At 50.0% G+C, this 19,618-nt stretch overlaps 1 protein-coding gene across 1 annotated transcript; it reads left to right on the top strand.

Annotated features, from left to right (window-relative positions):
- The first annotated feature begins 285 nt into the window (after nt 1-285).
- Rpap1 (RNA polymerase II associated protein 1) lies at nt 286-18,853 on the top strand. The gene is made up of 24 exons (XM_032903979.1): nt 286-527; nt 1,031-1,179; nt 1,410-1,499; nt 3,474-3,594; nt 5,163-5,384; nt 6,890-7,093; nt 8,291-8,406; nt 8,635-8,733; nt 9,475-9,576; nt 9,756-9,923; nt 10,164-10,346; nt 10,459-10,593; nt 10,896-11,066; nt 11,700-11,857; nt 12,211-12,369; nt 12,518-12,719; nt 13,496-13,605; nt 13,843-14,038; nt 14,228-14,380; nt 14,562-14,704; nt 15,413-16,169; nt 17,912-18,088; nt 18,221-18,280; nt 18,380-18,853. Exons 1-24 carry the CDS (start codon nt 347-349, stop codon nt 18,527-18,529), a joined length of 4,206 nt encoding a protein of 1,401 aa, XP_032759870.1. The 5' UTR covers nt 286-346; the 3' UTR covers nt 18,530-18,853.
- The last annotated feature ends 765 nt before the right edge of the window (nt 18,854-19,618 follow it).

Below are 19,618 nucleotides of genomic sequence, written 5' to 3'. Positions count from 1 at the left end.
AAGGTGTGTGCCATCATGCCCCACTCGTATTTGTTTTTTGACAAAGGGTTGTATCTCAGGCTGGCTTTAAACTTACATATAGCCAAGGATAACCTGAACTCTTTACCTTCTTGGATGTGCAACCACCCTTGCCTTGGCTATAAATAATTTTAGTAGATTGATTGTCAGAGAGGGAAAAAGAAACGCCAATGAAGAGTGAGCTCACATCAACTCATGGAAAAGATTAAGACAACCAGTGTTCAGTTATAAAGGCTGTGTTGTTGCTCTTAGGAGTGAATGAGAGGAATTCTCTTCACCAACAACGCAGTACTGGAAGGAGTCATCCACAGTTCACAGCTCCAGGGTCATGATGTTGTCCAGACCGAAGCCTGGAGAGTCTGAGGTGGACCTACTGCGCTTCCAAAGTCAGTTCCTCGAGGCTGGTGCAGCTCCAGCGGTGCAGCTGGTGAAAGGGAGTAGGAGGCGTGGTGATGCGCATCCAGACCAGCTCCCCCCACAGGACCATCGGGATGTGGTGATGCTGGACAGTGAGTGCTTTCGAGCATGGGCATGAGGAGGGGGGGGGTCAGCCTGAGGGATCCCACCTTTATGCTGAGGTGGCTGAATTCTGTTCCAAATGTAACCTCTGTTGCTGAAATTTTGTTTTATTTTTATTGCTTTTGTTCATGTGTGTGTGTGTGTGTGGAGAGAGAGAGAGAGAGAGAGAGAGAGAGAGAGAGAGAGAAAGGGTCTCTCTCCTCTCTCTCCCTGTGACTCTAGCTTGTTTGGAATTCTCTGTTGAACACAAGCTGACTTTGAATTTGTGACGATCTTCTTATGAACACTGGGGTACCAGATGTGCAGCCCAGCTCTGCAGCCTCCTCTTACAGATGAAGAAACTGAGGTTCAGAGAGGTTAAATGTCATGTCCAGGATATCACAGCTGAAGCCAGGGCCCAGAGCTGCAGTCTTTTGTTCTTTTTCCGCCCCCAATCCTGAAAGTTCCTCGGGAAAGTGTGAGTATCTCACTCTCTGCATTTTTTCTCTTTCAGGTCTCCCAGATTTGCCCCCGGCTCTGCTTCCTGCTCCTTCCAAGAGAGCTAGACCAAGCCCTGGCCGCCCCCTGCCTCACGATGAAGACCCTGAGGAGAGGCTGAACAGACATGATGAGCACATCACTGCTGTTTTGTCTAAGATTGTTGTACGTGTCAGCCCGGCTGAGTGGGGGAGAAAGGGGCTAGGAGTGGAAGGTGCTGCAGAAAGGTAGACTTTAAACACTCCGCAGTCAGGTTGGGGCTAGGTTAGAACCACCTAGACTAGATTCAACGTGGGCTCATGAACCCCTGGAATGAGGGTCATGGAGGCCACTGGAATAGGGTTCAGCCTGGAGAAGCCTATACATCTTCATCACTTTGTGTTTTGCTGCCACAGGAACGGGATACGAGTTCAGTTACTGTGACTCTGCCTGTGCCCAGTGGTGTGGCTTTCCCCCCTGTGTTCCACCGCTCTCAGGAGAGACAGGTAAGCAGGAGTCCCCTTAGGTGGAGTCTCAGATTGGGTTTCTATTACTGCATAAAACACCATGACCAGAAAAAACTTGGGGAAGAAAGGCTTTATTTCAATTACACTTTCCTCAGGATAGGAACCCAAACAGGGCAGGAACCTGGAGGCAGGAGCTGATACAGAGGCCATGGAGGGGTGCTGCTTACTGGCTTGCTCCTCATGGCTTGCTCAGCCTGCTTTCTTATACATTCCAAGACCACCAGCCCAGAGTGGCACCACTCGCAATGGGCTGGGCCCTCGCTATCAGTCACTAACTAGGAAACTGCCTTGGAGCTGGACCTCCTTTTGGGTGACTCTAGCTTGTGTCAAGTTGTCACAAAACTATCCAGCACAGATGGTGCTTAGGGAATGAGGGGCTCTCAGAGCGCATCGTCCCTAGGAAGTTACTCTGGGCAATGAAGAACAGGTCCTTTGTTTTCTCTTAAGAAAGCCATGTATAACTATCTATGTGTGGGTATGTGCATGTGGGCATGGTGCCCACAGAGGCTGGAAAGGGAGCCTCTGGAGCTTGAGTTACAGGGGCTTGCGAGCTGCCTGAGGAGAGTGCTGCGAATTGAATTTATTAGATCCTCTGGAAGAACAGCAAGTAACCATCTCTCGAGACCTCTCTTTAGACATTTTGTTTTTCTGTGTAAGTGTTTCAACCCGCATGTGTGTATGCCATGACGTGCATGCTTGGTGCTCGTGGAGATCTGAAGAGACCTTCTGATTCCCTGGGACTGAAGTTAATGAATCGTTGTGAGCCACTTCGTGGGAACTAGGAGTTGAACTCAAGTTCTCTGCAAGAGCAGCAAAGCAAATGCTTCTAACCACTGAACTGTCTGTCTGTACTCCCCCAACCCCTGCCACACACACACACTTTTTATTTTTGAAATTGTCTCAGTAGGAAGCAGGCCTCATACTCACAGAAATGTCTTTTTGCCTCAGCCTTCCCAAGTGATAGAATTTTTTATTTTATTTTTTTTGTCTCTTTGCATTGCTGGTAATTGAATCCAGTACTTTCTGACCTGGTTAAGCAATGCATCCTGAGTTCTACCCACAGTTCAAGTCCTACTTTCTTCTTTGGGTGTGTATGTGTATGCGTGTATGATGTGTGTACATGAGTTTGTGTATATGCGTTCTGGCAGTCAGAGAACCCCCTTATGTGTCCTCCTGCCTGCTATCTTCTTTAAAATAGCTTGTCTTTGGTATTCACATCTTTGTGTGTTGGACAAGATGGCTTTTACTTTGTGAGACAGGGTCTCTCTCTGTAGCCCTGGGAGTCCTAGAACTCACTGTGTAGTCCAGGAACTACAGAGATCCTCCTGCCTCTGCCCCCTACGTGCTAGGATTAAAGGCATATATTACCACATCCAGCCTTCAATGGCCTTTGAATTTCCAGGGATTTTTTTCGTCTGTCTTCTATCTTGCTTTAGGCATATTGAGATTACAGTCACATGCTAATTGTACCCAGTTTTACATGGGTTATGGGGATTCAAATCAGATCTTCATGTTTACAGAACAGATACATATACTTGTGTGTGTGTGTGTGTGTGTGTGTGTGTGTGTGTGTGTGTGTGTGTGTGTGTGTTCAGGCCTAGGCATGGAAATCAGAAGAAAACCTGTAGGAGTCAGTTCTTCCCTTCCAACATGTGGGAAGGGAACATTGTTGTTGTTGTTTTTTTGGGTTTTTTGGTTTTTGTTTTTCCAGACAAGGTCTCATTTCCCATTTCGGCCTTCAAACTTGCTGTGTAGCACAGGGTGTCTTGATTGAACTCCTCTTATTTCTGCCTCTACCTTCAGAGTGCTGATTTTAACTGGGTACCACGATATCCCAGAAGTCCTACTTTCTTTGAGAAAGTTTCTTTTCTCTGCTCCAGACCCTTGGTTTAAGGAGCTAAGGCAGAACAGGTAATTAAAATTGGTAACTTGGTTTTTCTCTTTGCTCTGTAGGTGAAACCAGCAGCATCTAGTAAAAGGAGCATCTTTGCCCAAGAGATTGCAGCAAGGAGGGTGTCAGACAACAGGGCACCATCAGCCGAGCAAGTTGTCCCCAGCCCAGATGCACCAGAGGGTGAGTGCTGCCCGACTGACAGTGATGGCGCTCAGTCATCTGGACTATAAATGGTATAAATGTATTCTCTTTTTAGTGTGGTAGAGTGGGGCAAAGTCAATTAATGTATGCCAGTCTGGCCTCGAACTCCCTGTATAACGAAGGATGATTTTTTTTTTTTTTTTTTTTTGGTTTTTTTTTTTTTTTGGGGCTGGGGACCTAACCCAGGGCCTTGCTCTTCCTATTCAAGCGCTCTACCACTGAGCTAAATCCGCAGCCCCTCAAATCCTAGTTTTAATGATGGTTCTTTTTACTTTTTTTTAAGATTTATTTATTATATGTATATGAGTACACTGTAGCTGTTTTCAGACACACCAGAAGAGGGCATTGGATCCCATTACAGATGATTGTGAGCCACCATGTGGTTGCTGGGAATTGAACTCAGGACCTCTGGAAGAGCAGCCAGTGCTCTTAACCACTGAGCCATCTCTCCAGCCCTGAAAGATGATTTTAAAATTGTGACTCTCCTGCCTCCACCTCTGGACTGCTAGAGATACAGATGTGTGACCGTGTCAGGTCATATGGGTATGTGCCAAACCAGAGCTTCCTGTGTCCTAGCAGAGAACGAACGGCACGCCAGCAACAGAGCTACGTCCCTAGCCACTCAAATGCACAATTACTTATTCAGTCTTTCTTTCTTTAAAAACTTTTTTGGTGGGCAGTGGTGGCATATGCCTTTAATCCCAGCACTTGGGAGGCAGAGGCAAGAGAGTTTCTGATGGTTTGAGGCCAACCTGGTCTATATACAGAGTGAGTTCCAGGACAGCCAAGGCTACACAGGAATCCTGTCTCAAAAACAAAATAAAAAACTAAAAGAAAAAAAAGAAAGACAGGAAGAAGGAAAGAAACTCAAAATATTAATAAATATAAAAATTATGTTTGGATTTCTTTAGTTTTACTTTATGATTGCTTGTATTTGGCCTATGTGCTATCCCGGGCGTGCTTGGTACTCTCCGAGATCAGAAAAGTGCACTGGATCCCCTGGAAATGGCATTTGGATGGTTGTGAGTCACCATGTGGGTGCTGGGAATTAAACTCAGGACCTTTGGAACTCAGTCAATGCTCTTAACCTCTGAGCCATCTCTCCAGCCCATAGCAAGACTTTTTAATGAAAGAAGAGGGGAGGTTAGAAATGTCTGGTAGAGGGTGTGAAGGGTTTTTTTTTATTGTTATATACCAGTGAGTGTTTTGCTTGCATGCATGCCTAGTGCTCTGGGAATTATAGAGGGCTGTAAGTCACCATGTGGGTGCTGGGAATAGAACCCAGTCCTCTGCAAGAACAACAGGTGGTCATAACCACTGAGCCATCTCTCCAGCTCTCCCATATAAATCTTAAGAGAAGAATAAATGAGAAGTGGCCATCTTGCCTCCCCAGAACGCCTGGAATGCTGTGTGGTTTCCATTCTGTGGCCAGGGAAGTCCCAGGGCCATCACTGGTCCCTAGGGCTAGTTGCCTTATTGAAGAGGCCAGAGGGTGTAGGTATAGCCAGGAGAGCAGAGGGATAAAACTGATTGTGCACTTCTTTCAGGTGCCGTGCCCTGTGAGACACCCTCCTCTAAGGACAGAGGCAGCCAGCTTTCTGGGAGGAGCCATAGCTTCCACAGACCAAATCTAATCACAGGAAAGGGGCTCAGGAGCCAGGCGGCTGCGCAGGAGGTCCAGACCATCCATGAAGAGAATGTAGCAAGACTACAAGCCATGGATCCTGAGGAGATCCTGAAGGAGCAGCAGCAGTTACTGGCTCAACTTGGTATGGATGTTAGGTCTTCCTGCTGGGGCCAAGATAAGCAGGGCCTGCCACTTGTTGGGGAAGGCCTACTGCGAGTGCTAGGCTTTATGCTCTCTCTCTCTCTCTCTTTCTCTCTCTCTCTCTCTCTCTCTGTGTGTGTGTGTGTGTGTGTGTGTGTGTGTGTGTGTGTGTGTGTGTGTCTGTTGTGGTAGCTGGGATTGAACTCATGTTCTTACATATTCTAGGCCAGTGCCCTACCACTAACCATACCTCTAGCCCTTAAGAAAAAAAAAAAAAAAAGTTGAGGAGAAGCAGAAATCCTGTACAAGTAATTGCAGGGCAGACATATTTGTAGTATTTACTTATTTACTGGCATTGGAGATTAATGAACTATATGGTAATATTTTCATACATTTCTTTGTCCTCAAACTATTCTTCTACTCCTGGGAGAGAGATGGTATTAAGTTCATTTTGCTAATGAATGAATGAACAAACAAAGCAGGCTCTGCTACTTGGAGTGGTACATGTCTCTAATCCCAGCACTTGGAAGTAGAATCAAACCAGAGTTCCTGCTCAGCTGTATGGCTAGTTTGAGGCTAGCCAGGCTCTGAGTTTGAGGCTAGCCGCGCTCTGGGACCCTTCTTCAAAAGTAAAACTTGAAGCTGATGATATAGCTCAGTGGCTCCCTGAGCAAGCCTTTTGACCATGAAAAGGTGGGCGAGAACTGATTCCACTAAGTTGTACTGAGACCTCCATATGTACACATACTACCTCCCCGTATCCTTAGTAGTAACTTAAAACAAAAAAACAAACAAACAACCCTCAAAAAATAAAAATGAGGCTCAGAAATTTAAGAGAAATTCTCCACCAGTCACATAGCTGATAAGGAATATAGAATGGATTGATGGGAGGAGTGCTACAGTTGAAACCCAGAACCCTAGGCCATGTCTTGTACATCCAGTGCTACAGACTGGGTCTGGTGCTTCCGACTGGTCTAACCACCGGCTCCATTATGTCCTATGTTCCTGGTGCAGTCACACCATGCTTTATCACAGCTGTGCTCTACCCTCTGTCCTTCACCCTCTAGTGTGACTGCAGTGACACATACAGGATCTTCCTCTCAGTCTTGTTCCACATCGTATGCAGACCGATTGTGTGCTGTATATTCAGGTTTTAGTAAATGTATGTACAGACTGAGAGAAAAGAAAGAAGTTGTTTGGCTAGGTACTGTCCTTTGACTCTAGTCAACATCCACTTGTTTCTCCCACATCTGACCTGGCGGCAAGCAGATTCCAGCATAGGAACCCGGCCAGAAGACTGTGGAGAGCAGGGGCTGTGGTGATAGTCAGGCCCCAGGTGCTACACAGGCGTAGACTGGCAGGAGAGTGCAGGGGCCTGAGCCAGGACCTGGAAGTAGTTTGCCTTGACCTTAGCACCCGAGGTGGGAATCTTCCAGCAGGTCTCAAATGAGGAGGAGTCTCAGGACCTACCCTGGCTTCTTACCCTCTCTCCACCGTTACTCCTAGACCCCAGCTTGGTTGCCTTCTTGAGAGCTCATAACCATACCCGGGAGCAAACAGAAACAAAAGCCACCAAGGAGCAGAACCCAGAAAGACCCTCAGTTCCTGTCAGTAAAGAAGAGCCCATCATGTCAACTTGTACCGGGGAGTCTGGGACCAGGGACAAGTTGGAGGACAAGTTGGAGGACAAGCTGCAGCCAAGAACCGCAGGTTTGGAGAACAGGCACCATCATTTCCTCAGAGAGGAAAAAATAGCCCAGTGTGGTGGTGCATGCTTCTAATTCCAGCATCCTTGAGAGGCAGAGTCAGGCGGATCTCTGTCAGTTGGAGGCCAGCCTAATATCTGCATATCAAGCTCAGGACAGCTGAGGCTACAAAGCGGGAGTGTGCTTGCTACCAAGCCTGACAACCTGAGGTAGATCCTTAGAACCTTCATGGTGAAAGAGAAAAACAGCTTCCACACATGCCGTAGTGTATGCACACGCACTTCTCATACACAAAATAAGTAAATGTTAAAAAAGAAAAAGGGTGGGAAAAAGTGTCCTTGGCCATGGCCTGCTGATGGGGAGATGCTCCCCTCCCTTGGATATGGGATGTTCATCTTCATTAGTGTCTTTAAATTGGCTCAGATGGTCCTAATTTGCTGGCGCATGTCTTTCTGCACATGCTTCTGTTTTCTTGTCTTGTTATCCCTACTCCCGACATCTGAAGGGGTAGCAAAGTGTGACTGAGGCTCCCTCCCAAGGCAGACCAACTTCCTGCCTTTGCACTTGCTTCATCCCCTTTCTGTCAGTGTTTTGGAGGCATGGTAGAGCCAGGAAAAGGGAGACATTTCCAGTGCAGGACTCGGGACTTGCCAGACCAGGAGCAGAGGCCAGTGGAAGCACTTATCTCCCAGAGACAAGATTATTCCATTAGAGATTAACAAAAGAGGAAATTGAATTATGACAGCCCGGAACCTCTGCTCCTGAAGGACTGCTGGGCCAGCCGGGCAGGTTGAGTGGGAGTGGGGCGGGGGTGAGGCTGCAGGAGGAGATGGTAGAGGTGTTCCGTACCCTGCCCCACTGCAGCAGCATAGCTGCCTCCCCTTCTTTGTCTCCCTTCCCTTACTCCTTCAGAGGGCTGCACCAGAGGGTACTGCTGTACTTTCCTTGGCATGTAGTGTCCCATATTCCTTTTCTGTCACTTATTCCTTAGAACAAGTCTTTGGAGTCAGCATGGGACTGGAGCCAGGACCAGCTATGCCGCTATAGTTGAGACATTCATCCAGTTGTCAGGGGTGCCAAGCCATACCATTTAGCCCTAGCTGAGGGTAGGAGCTGCTAGGTTCAGTGCAGAAGGCCTGAGGCAGCTGCTTTCTCCAGTAGGCTGAGCTCCTTGAGGAACCCTATGCTTCTGCCTCCCCAGCACTGAAGCTCCCCATGACCCCCAACAAAGAATGGCTCCATATGGACACCGTAGAGCTGGAGAAGCTCCACTGGACCCAGGACCTGCCCCCGCTCCGGCGGCAGCAGACACAGGAGGTGAGGGGGAACAGGTGGGATAGAGTTGCTCTTTTTCTGGGGCCTGAGAAATAAGTTCTTGTTTGCTCTCAGCTTCTCTCCTGTCACCCTGCCTGGCCCTATAGGCCACAGGAGCCCCATTTCCAGTCAGAGGTAGAGCCCAGACTAATCCTAAAAGGCTGGAGATTAAAGGCCATTGAGTGTGGAGAAACTGATGCAGCTCCCAGCATAGCTCTTTCTTTGTCTTAGAGAATGCAGGCTCGATTCAGCCTTCAGGGAGAGCTCCTGGAGCCTGATGTGGATCTGCCCACACATCTGGGCCTGCACCACCACGGAGAAGAGGCAGAGGTAAGGCATGGGATCCAAGGAAAACTGGGAGACTCTTAGCAAATGATTAGCAACTGTGCAAAAATAGGACCCCTGGTCAGTTGCCTTTGCCCTGTGTGTCCTGCCCCAGCTCGTGGCCTTGCTGTCACTCTGTTTCTTAGAGACAAGATGCTCCTACTACTGCACCCTACCCTGTTGTAACAGCCGGGCTTTGCATGCTTTCCCTCAGGGCATTCCCTCCTCATAGGCTGCCATCCTGATCCCCTCTGGCCTAACTCAAGCCCTCCCTTACCTTGGGAGTTTCCCAGTCCTCCTTTGCTCACCTTATTGGTCCTAGTTCTCCAGCTTGGCAGGACAGTCCATAGACCTCAAGCTCCGCCTCCTTGACTCCTCTGGACCACTCTGCTGATGCTTCCACATGGAATCCCCATTTTCACAGCCTAGCATGGCTCACTCCAAAGAATGTCCATACCTTTATTCCATGCTGGACCATTAAAGCTGTACCCATCCACTGAGAGCAGATTCCCTTTCCATGCCTGTCCTCTGATTAGAAATTAAACATCAGCTACTATATCCACCTCTGCTTTATGGTGGGTGCCATTGCTCTGTGCATGGGCTATATTTTTCATTAGCTTCAGGTTCCAAGGGGAGCCATGACTAGGTGTCACTTGTTTATCTTGCCTTCCCCTTGGTACTTTCCTGGGTATTTAGAAGACACTGTCCTGTGTCTTGATTCCTTCTGACTCTTTGTCCCTGCACCAGAGAGCAGGGTACTCTCTACAGGAGCTGTTCCACCTGACCCGTAGCCAGGTATCCCAGCAGAGAGCACTAGCATTGCATGTGTTGTCCCAGATCATCGGCAGGGTAAGTGGACTGCTGGCCTGGTCCTACCTAGCCATACCCCATCCTTCATCCTGTGATCTTAGCCTTTTCCTCCTTACTGTGGGTCAGACGAGGAATGGGGCAAAAACAGGGTGATGGGTCAGCAACAGTTCTATCCAAGTTCTGCATCTTCAACAAAGTGTCATCCTCCTGTACCCAAGGCCCAGGCTGGTGAGTTTGGGGACCGTCTAGTGGGCAGTGTCTTGCGCCTCCTCTTGGATGCTGGCTTCCTCTTCCTGCTGCGCTTCTCTCTGGATGACAGGGTGGACAGCGTCATTGCAGCAGCTGCCCGGGCTCTTCGTGCTCTGCTGGTTGCTCCTGGAGATGAGGTATGTCAGGGACAGGAATGGGTTCAGAGGCTACAGGGCTCTCTCTGCTCTGCTCTGGGCGTGCCTTTTGCTAAGGCTTTGCAGGCAGAGTGGACAATAGGGTGGCAGGTATCAGCCACTTTGAAAGGACACAGCCCAGGAGCCTCGGCTCCCTGCTGCTCTGTGCTGGGGAAGATGATTTGCTCTGCCCAGAACCACTTCTTCTTTCTGTCTCTTCCCACCTCACCCCTCCTCTGGCAGGAGCTCCTTGACAGCACCTTCTCTTGGTATCACGGAGCTTCAGTGTTCCCCATGATGCCCAGCCACGACGATAAAGCAGATGAAGATGAGGACGAAGAACTCACAAAAGAAAAGGTGAATCGAAAGACCCCTGAGGAAGGAAGCCGCCCTCCACCCGACCTGGCCAGACATGATGTCATCAAGGTAGAGGGCACTCTGCATTCCTGTCCTTGACCTCCAGGTTTGATGAGCAGGGGAGGTCACCAAGACCTGGGTGACCCCCTTATGTGGCAATGGGTTTCTTTCTGAGTCCTAGGGTCTTCTGGCTACCAACCTGCTGCCTCGGCTCCGCTATGTGCTGGAGGTGACCTGCCCAGGGCCCTCTGTGGTCCTTGACATCCTGGCTGTGCTTATACGCCTGGCCCGGCATTCCCTGGAGTCAGCCATGAGGGTGAGCAGAGAAGGAGGGCAACGAATGGACAGAGGCCGCCCCGCCCCCCCCACCCCGTGGACTCTTCTTGTTGATTTATTTTATGGTTTTTGTTACTGGTGTTTTTGTTGCTGCTGCTGTTTTAAGATAGGGTTTCATTATAGCTCAAGCTGGTTGAGAGCTTGCTGTATCGCTTAGGCAGGCCTGAGACCGCAGAAACCCTTCCTCAGCTTCCTGAGTACCAAGATGACAGGCATAAGCCCGTGGCCTGTGTCCAGATGACAGACCTTATCTCTGTTTCCCTTTCCTCCTATCTCCCGCAGGTCCTGGAGTGTCCTCGGCTGATGGAGACCATAGTTCGGGAGTTCTTGCCGACCAGTTGGTCCCCTATAGGGGTGGGGCCTGCTCCCAGTCTATATAAAGTGCCTTGTGCTGCTGCCATGAAACTACTCAGGGTCCTGGCCTCAGCTGGGAGGAATATCGCTGCCCGACTGGTAAGCCGGACACATGGCAAGAGATGGGGGCATAAGAGAGGGCTGCTTTGAGTCAGATTCACTCTAGACTCTGGATAGCTGCATCATTCCATCCTCCTCTTCCTCTCTGGAAAATTTCTCTAGAAATTCAACAGAAACCAGAAGGTGGGAACCTGGTCACCTGGGTCTGTTGGGCCTATCCTGGCCTCCTGACATGGTATGGGCTCCCTGACCGTAGCCTGTCCAGAGCTGCTGCCTGCAGACAGGCGCACATCACCTATAGCCAAGCAGAGAAGTGCCCAGCAAGCACTATCTAAAGAGAAGGGAAGAGCACTGGGGTGAGGCGCTCCACAGGCAGAGGCACCTGCTGCCAAGCTGGTGACCCAAGTTTAGTCTCTGGAACCCACATGGAAGGAGGAGGAAGTGGCTCCTGGAGTTCCCTCTGATTTCCATATGTCTGACAAGTGAGCACTTATGGCCCCAAATAAATGCTAAGGACAAAGGCTGAAAGAGGGGGCCAATGCTCTTTCAACTCTGCCCAGAGCTGTAGGCCCTGTGGCGTCACAAAGACTTAGAGTAGGGCAGCTTGAGCCCGTTTCCACGAGACCCAGTACTGGCTGGATGACCCTGACGCCCTTACCTGCTCATCTCCAGCTAAGCAGCTTTGACATCAGGAGCCGACTGTGCCGGTTCATAGCTGAAGCACCACGTGACCTGGCCTTGCCACCCGAAGAAGCAGAGATCCTGACAACTGAGGCCTTCCGTCTCTGGGCCGTGGCTGCCTCCTATGGCCAGGGTGGTGACCTTTACAGGTGAGGAGAAGCAAGAGATAGGCTTCTCTAGGGCCCTGCTGTTCTGAGTGTGAGTTCTGCACTACATCCTTTGCTCAAGGCCCCGAGCATGATGAGGGGATTTCTGTCCGGTGTGGAGTCACTAGGAAAGAGTGGGCCAACAGCATTCTCTGTCAATAGCGTTAGGATATTCGGGAAGTCAGAGGTCAGTTCCCAGGTATGCAGTAACTTAGAAGGTTTGCAGGACCTAGCCTTGCACAAGTGTCTTTGTCCTGGGCTGTCTCCCTCCTGCTCCTCTTGGAGCTCCTAGCAGAACTGTGCTTTGTGCCCTGATTGTGCCTCTCTGCATAGTGAAGGCCAGTTGTTTTCCCCAGGGAGCTGTACCCAGTGCTCATGCGGGCCCTGCAGACACTGCCTCCAGAGCTCAGCACTCATCCCCTGCAGCCCCTGTCTATGCAGCGGATGGCCTCTCTGCTCACTCTGCTCACCCAGCTGACCCTGGCAGCTAGCAGCACACAGCCTGAGCCCACCAGGTAAGCCAGCTCCAAGCCTGTCAGCAGGTATGCACTGCAGCCACCCCAGGACAGAGGGGATGCTCCTCCACAGGGAGAGGGAGAGAGTGGCTGGAGTTTAGGGAGTATGGCCAGATGCTTACCTTTGCCCCCTTTGACACTCCTGCAGTGGCTCTGCCGAGTCCTGTGTGTCGGCCATCCCTTCCTCAATCACCTGGACACATGTATCTGGACTCAAGCCACTGGTTGAGCCATGTCTAAAGCAGACCCTAAAGTTTCTGCCCAGACCTGATGTGTGGAATGCCCTGGGTCCGGTGCCTAGTGCCTGCCTTCTGTTCTTGGGTGCTTACTATCAGGCCTGGAGCCAGCAGGTGAGTGCAGCCTGCCTGCCTTCATCTGGATCCTACACACTTCCTCCTGTTTCTTCTCTATAGGTTCTCCACCTCCCTTTTTTATATGGGCCAGTTGTTTTCCCCAGGGAGCTGTCTTCAGACACACTAGAAGAGGGCATCAGGGGGTTGGGGATTTAGCTCAGTGGTAGAGCACTGAGTGAGTGGTAGAGCCTAGCAAGAGTAAGGCCCTGGGTTCAGTCCCCAGTTCCGAAAAAAGAAAAGAAAAGAAAAAAAAAAAGAAGAGGGCATCAGATCTCATTACAGATGGTTGTGAGCCATCATGTGGTTGCTGGGATTTGAACTCAGGTCCTCTGGAAGAGCAATCAGTGCTCTTAACCACTGAGCCATCTTTCCAGTCCCTATTGGTTCCTTTTCTACCTCTCCCTTTGTGTGGCTTTGGGTGTAAATATGGCTGTCCTGTGTGGAATTCCAGAGCCACACATGCCAGACAGTTACTTTCCTACTGACAGGTACGACCTTCACCTTTTCACTCTACCCATCCCTTCCCACTTCTGTTTCCCAGGGGAGCTTCCGAGACCCTGAGCATCAGCTCAGCTTTTGTCTGCCCTCATGCATCCGAGATGTTGTGTACTAGAGCAAACTCAGGGCTGTCTCCCCTTAAGAAAGATCTGGCTGTGGAAGCTTCCAAACAGATTTATTTGAGACCTGTAGTGTGGTGGGACTGGTCCAGATATATAGGGCTAGGAAAATGGGTATTTTAGCCCTTCAGCTCAATGAACACCTTGGCCCTCCAGTCAGGCTTGTGCCCAGAGGATTGGCTTCAGGACATGGAACGCTTTGTGGATGAATTCTTGCTGCCACTGCTGAGCCAGCCTCCTTTGGGCAGGATGTGGGATTCCTTAAGGTATGATCTGTGATGGCAGCTGGGGGAGTGTGGGATGGAGACCATTCTCCTGAGGGGCTCATGGGTCTCTCTCCCCAATCCATCCCAGGACATGGCTTTTAGGAGCCTGAGGAAACCCAAATTCCCAACAGGAGCAACCCTTGGTACTCTGAGGAGCATGAACACTGGTCTGCACAGCCACATCCTGGCTTGCACTCACCAGATCAGGGTCCCTCAGCATCTATATTCTCCCCGCAGGGACTGCTCCCCGCTCTGCAATCCGCTGTCCTGTGCTTCCACCCCCGAAGCTCTCCCCAGCCTCGTGTCACTAGGCTGTGCAGGAGGCTGTCCCCCTCTCAGTGTGGCTGGCTCAGCCTCACCCTTCCCATTCCTCACTGCCCTCCTCTCTCTTGTCAACACTCTGGGCCAGATCCACAAGGGGCTTTGCAGACAGGTAAGCCTCAGGTGACAGGTAAGCCTCAGGTGTCCATTTATAGGCCAGGCGTGGGGACAAATAGCAGGGGTAGGAAAGAGGGAGAAGGGAGGCCTCATTTTTCTGAGTGGTTAGGAGCAGGCAGCAGTCTGGGGAGCCCCAGAACCCATCAGTGTCAATTTCCAGATCTGAACAAACTTGTTCCCTCAGCTGGCTGTTGTGTTGACTGCCCCAGGACTCCAGAACTACTTTCTCCAGTGTGTGGCTCCTGCACCTGCGCCACAGCTCACACCCTTCTCTGCCTGGGCCCTGCGCCATGAGTACCACCTACAGTACCTGGTGCTTTCCCTAGCCCAGAAAGCGGTGGGTCCCTCTCTGCAGAGCCAGCCCCACCCTGTGGTCCCTCCTGCCTCTCTGCCACCTGTGCTGTAGCCCATGTTCCCTGGTTCATGTCCTCCATCCCCCTGTCATTTCCTCACACCCTCTGCTTTGGTCCTCCATGCTGCCTCCCTGCCTAATAGTGCCCGCCCTGCCTCCTCCCTAGGCAACATTGCAGCCAGAGCCAGCTGCCAGCACTGCCCTCCATCATGTTATGGCCCTGGTCCTGCTGAGCCGGCTGCTGCCTGGAAGTGAATTCCTCGCCCAGGAGCTGCTGCTGAGCTGTGTGTTCCGGCTTGGGTTCCTGCCGTAAGTCCAGACGCTTCAGGCTTCAGGGGCTTGGGACTTTGGATGCTGCTGAACTCTTAACAAAACCTAGGTTTTAGTCTCAAGCTTCACATGTTATAATTAATTCGTTATTCCCTCAGTAAAGTGAAGATGAGGTTAGGTTATTCACCATCCCCCCACCTGAGAATGATAAGTCTCCACAGTATAACAGTGGCTAAAAATGTCACATAAGCTAAGCTAGGGATGTAGTTGAACAGTAAAGCACCTGCTTGGCATGTGTGAGGCTCTAATTCAAAGTAGGGACCTGGTTCACTGATGCACACCCCTCATCCTAGCACTCGGGAGGTCAGCCGGACTACATGAGAATGTGATTACCTCAAAACAATATAGACAGATGTAGATATTGACATATAGATATAGATCGATGGATAGAGATAGATGATAGATAAATGATGAATAGACAAATGGTAGATTTTAAGTAAATGAATAAACAAGTAAATAAATAGGAAAGGTGACACCTTGACCCCAGCACAGCTAGAAAATGAAAGCATACAAGTTTCCGTAAACTTTCCTTCTGTGTCGTCTCCTAAATGCCATGCAGCATTGTGGTGTGAACGGCTGTCAGGGGAGCAGAAAGGCACAGGACTAAACTTAGAAACCCTAGATCTGGGACACTGTCTGAATGCTGTGATTCTAGCCCTTAGTTTTGGCTTTTGTATCATGTTACAGGGAAAATGCTTCAGGTGGTCCAGAGGCAGCTGACTTCTCTGATGGGCTGTCCTTAGGGAGCAGTGGGGACCCTCACTGTAGACGAGGGGCTCTCCTAGTTCAAGCTTGCCAGGATCTCCCCAGCATCCGCAGCTGCTACCTGGCCCATTGTTCACCAGCCCGAGCCAGTCTGCTGACCTCCCAAGCCTTGTACCGTGGAGAGCTGCCGCGAGTCTCAAGTCTGCTGCTGCCTATACCTAAGGAGCCACTGCTGCCCACTGACTGGCCCTTCCAGCCGTTGATCCATCTCTACCACCGAGCTTCAGATACTCCCTCTGGGCTGCCTGCTGCTGACACTGTAGGCATCACCATGCGGGTCCTACAGTGGGTGCTAGTTCTGGAGAGCTGGCGCCCTGAGGCCCTCTGGGCTGTGCCCCCTGCTGCCCGCCTGGCACGTCTCATGTGTGTGTACCTGGTGGATAGCGAGCTTTTTCGAGAGACTCCCATACAGCGTCTAGTGGCTGCTCTTTTAGCTCGGCTCTGTCAGCCCCAAGTCTTGCCAAACCTCAAGCTGGACTGCCCCCTCCCTGGCCTGACCTCCTTTCCTGACCTCTATGCCAGCTTCTTAGACCACTTTGAGGCCGTCTCATTTGGAGACCACTTGTTTGGGGCTCTGGTTCTCCTTCCTCTGCAGCGCCGGTTCAGTGTCACCTTGCGCCTTGCCCTCTTTGGGGAGCATGTGGGAGTATTGCGAGCACTTGGCCTGCCTCTGCCTCAGGTACGTTCTCAGCCTATCCAGGCCTGCCTATGACCCTTGCACTGGACATTAGGGGCAGTCTGGAGCAGTGTGGAGCTTCAGTGGCATCATTACCTCATTACCTCTTTGAAAGTATCAAGATACAGGGAATAGAAGGGCTCTTATCATGGCAACTGGCAGAGAGTAGGTGTTCATATCATCATCATCACCATCATCATCGTCGTTGATTTTTTTCAAGACAGGGTTTCTCTTTGTAGCTTGCCTGTCCTGGAACTTGCTCTGGAGACCAGGCTGGCCTGAAACTCACAGAGATCCTGCCTCTGTCTCCTGAGTGTTGGGATTAAAGGCGTGTATGACCACTACAGCAGGGTTCATGTTATTAAGGTTTGGCTTCTGCTTGTGAACTCCTACAGTCTAGATGAAGATATGCTAAGACCGAAAAACAAAACCATAGTTGTGAATCACTCAGATTCTTGGTGTGTTAAGTCAGAATTCAGAGAGTTTTTTAAAAGATCAGAGTGGACTTCTCTGAAGGAGAAAATGCTCTGGAGGAGAGGTTGACTCAGTGTTGTTCACCAACCCCTGGAAGTTTGTGGAGAATTTGGCTCTTAAAAGGTTTCTGGGGGTTAGGGATTTGCTCAGTGGTAGAGCGCTTGCCTAGGAAGCGCAAGGCCCTGGGTTCGGTCCCCAGCTCCAAAAAAAAGAACCAAAAAAAAAAAAAAAAAAAAAGGTTTCTGTAGAGTGCTTACTACAAAAAGGCTATGAAGCAAAGCCCTAAGGAATGGTCAGGCTGAAGAGTCAGCTCACATGTTGTAAAGAAAACCAGGCCTGGTAACACAGGCCTATAACCCTAGTCTCTCAGGAGCTGAGGCAGGAGGATTAGAAGTTTAAGGACAGCCTGGGCTATACAGAGTTCTAGTCTAGGGTGAGACCGGACACTGTCATCAGCATGCTAAGGATTGTAGCTCGGATGATAGAGCTTGCTAGCTGATCTGAGCTTCACATTTGACGGGATACTTGCACTCAGGTGTGCATATAACACACACAATTAAAACAAAAATATTTAAAAATGTAATAGGTACCCATAATATTTTTTTATTTAAAAACATTTTAGAGCCAGGTATAGTGGTACACACATTTAATCCCAGCACTTGGGACGCAAAGGCAGTTGAATCTCTGCAAGTCTGAGGACAGCCTAGTTTATGTAGAAGTTCAGGGCCAGAGCTATATAAAGAGACCCTGTCTCAAGAAAGACAAGGGTTTTGAGACGGTGTCTTCCTATGTAAGCCAGGCTGGACTCTCCCTTGCAATTTCCCTGCCCTAGCCTTGTGTATGTGTTCAGGAATGATAGGCACATGCTTCCACTCCCAGCTCAGTAATAATTGTCTTTATTTATATTTTTTCTAGTCTCTTTTGTATACTTTTATATTTTTATAAAGTTGGAATTACTGCATAATGAATTTTTCATTTAACCTTACATCACGAGCACTCGGCATCCTTAAATACTTGTAAGAAATCAATACTTTGTGTGTGTGTGCTGGAAATGGGACCCAGGACTTCATGCATCCTAGGAAGGAGCTCAGGCTGTAGGCTGTGCCCAGCACCAGTCTTTGCCCTCCAGCCTTCATCCATGCACTAAGAAGGAGGTCTTTCTAGGACTTGATGTCTGCCCTGTGATTTGCTTACATGTGACCAACAGACACATGCTGCTACTGGTGGGCATTTCCAGCTTGGCCCTCAGCATATTGTTCCCTCTGTCACAGCTGCCTGTGCCTCTGGAGTGCTACACAGAGCCTGCTGAAGACAGCCTGGCTCTCCTTCAGCTCTACTTCCGGGCCCTGGTTACTGGTGTACTCCGTGCACGTTGGTGCCCCGTCCTCTACACTGTAGCTGTGGCTCATGTCAATAGTTTCGTCTTCTGCCAGGACCCAAAGAGCTCAGTAAGTCACCTCTCTATCTTCAGAGGGACGGAGGGAGCTGGTGGGCCAGTTGGGGTTGGGCTGAGGGTTAGTGAGGCCAGTGGTGGCTACCAATCCTCGGCTTAATGCCATATCTCCCTCTTACGCTCCCAGGATGAGGTGAAGGCTGCCCGAAGGAGTATGCTGCAGAAGGTGTGGCTACTGGCAGACAAGGTAGTACTGTGGGTATTGGGAAGGGAAAGACACAGGGGTTTAAGGAACCAAACCTCAACAAACTCTCACCACTCACTTCATGGGTTTTGCCCTCCACAGGATCTGCGGCAGCATCTCCTTCACTATAAACTCCCCAACTCCAGCCTCCCAGAAGGCTTTGAGCTGTATCCCCAGTTACCTCGCCTGAGGCAGCAGTACCTTCAGACGCTGCCCACAGAGGTGCTCCAGAACGGAGGATTCAAGACATAGGGCACTTGCCCCAGCTAAAGATGAACATTCATTCTCCTGAGGCTTCCCGGTGCACATCATGAGAGAAACACAAGCTTGCCTTCCTTCCTGTGAGCACATTGAGCCTTTTCTTTTAGAACAGAAGGAACTCATATTACATTATGATACTGCAGCTCAGGACCTGGGAGCTCTGGGGGCTGTGCTAGGAGTGACTTCAATGTTTCCCCTGCGGTGGCCCAGGACAGTCTGAGCACAGCTCTTCTCACCACCTCCCGTCTTTACCAGGTCAGGGTGTATGATTGCTGTGCTACGCCCTGAAATAAAATTCTTTTCTAGTCTTACTGATCTGGACTGTTTTGTCTCGTTCAGAGTTGGTAGCAAGGGTGGATTATCTCAAGGAAAGAGGTGGGAGTTAAGCAGTCCCCATCTGGGAATGGCAGTCTGTGACCGAGAGTCTGTGACAGTGAGAGTGCTCCTGGAGTGGGTGCTCCTGGAAGGGCTGGTGTCGGAGAACCCAAATGTTAGCCTGGTGCAGTTCTCCTACATTCTCAGTGGGCTTTTTTTTAATGTATATGACTGCTCCATCCTGCTGCCAGAAGAGGGCATCAGACTCCAGTGTAGATGGTTGTGAGCCACCATGTGGTTGCTGGGAATTGAACTCAGGACCTCTGGAAGAGCAGGCAGTGTCCTTAACTACTGCGTGCTCATCTGTGTGTGTGAATGGCATGTGTACAGAGACCAGAAGATAATGTTGGATCCCCTGGATCTGTGTGGTTGTGAGCTCCCTACTGTGGGTACTAGAAACCAAATTCCAGTGTACTTAGCCACCAGCACTGGTACTTTCTAGATTATCCTTCCCTCTGAATTCTGACATAGGCTTGCTTAAGAAAATATATTTTACTGTACAAGGCATTAGTCTGGTCTTCAAAGTGAGTTCCAAGACACAGAGAAACCCTGTCTTGAAAACACACGCAACACTATGTGTATGGATGTTTTCCTACATGTGTCTGTGTACCACGTGTGTGCCTGCTACCCCTTGAAGCCAGACAGAGACATCAGATTCCCCTGGAACTAGAGATACAGATGGTTGTGACCAATTGTGACCAATCA

Source organism: Rattus rattus, chromosome 5, assembly GCF_011064425.1.
Source record: "Rattus rattus isolate New Zealand chromosome 5, Rrattus_CSIRO_v1, whole genome shotgun sequence".
Taxonomy (NCBI): Eukaryota; Metazoa; Chordata; class Mammalia; order Rodentia; family Muridae; genus Rattus; species Rattus rattus.
Note: the sequence above shows the minus strand (reverse complement) of the source record. Positions and strands in the feature narration are given on the sequence as shown.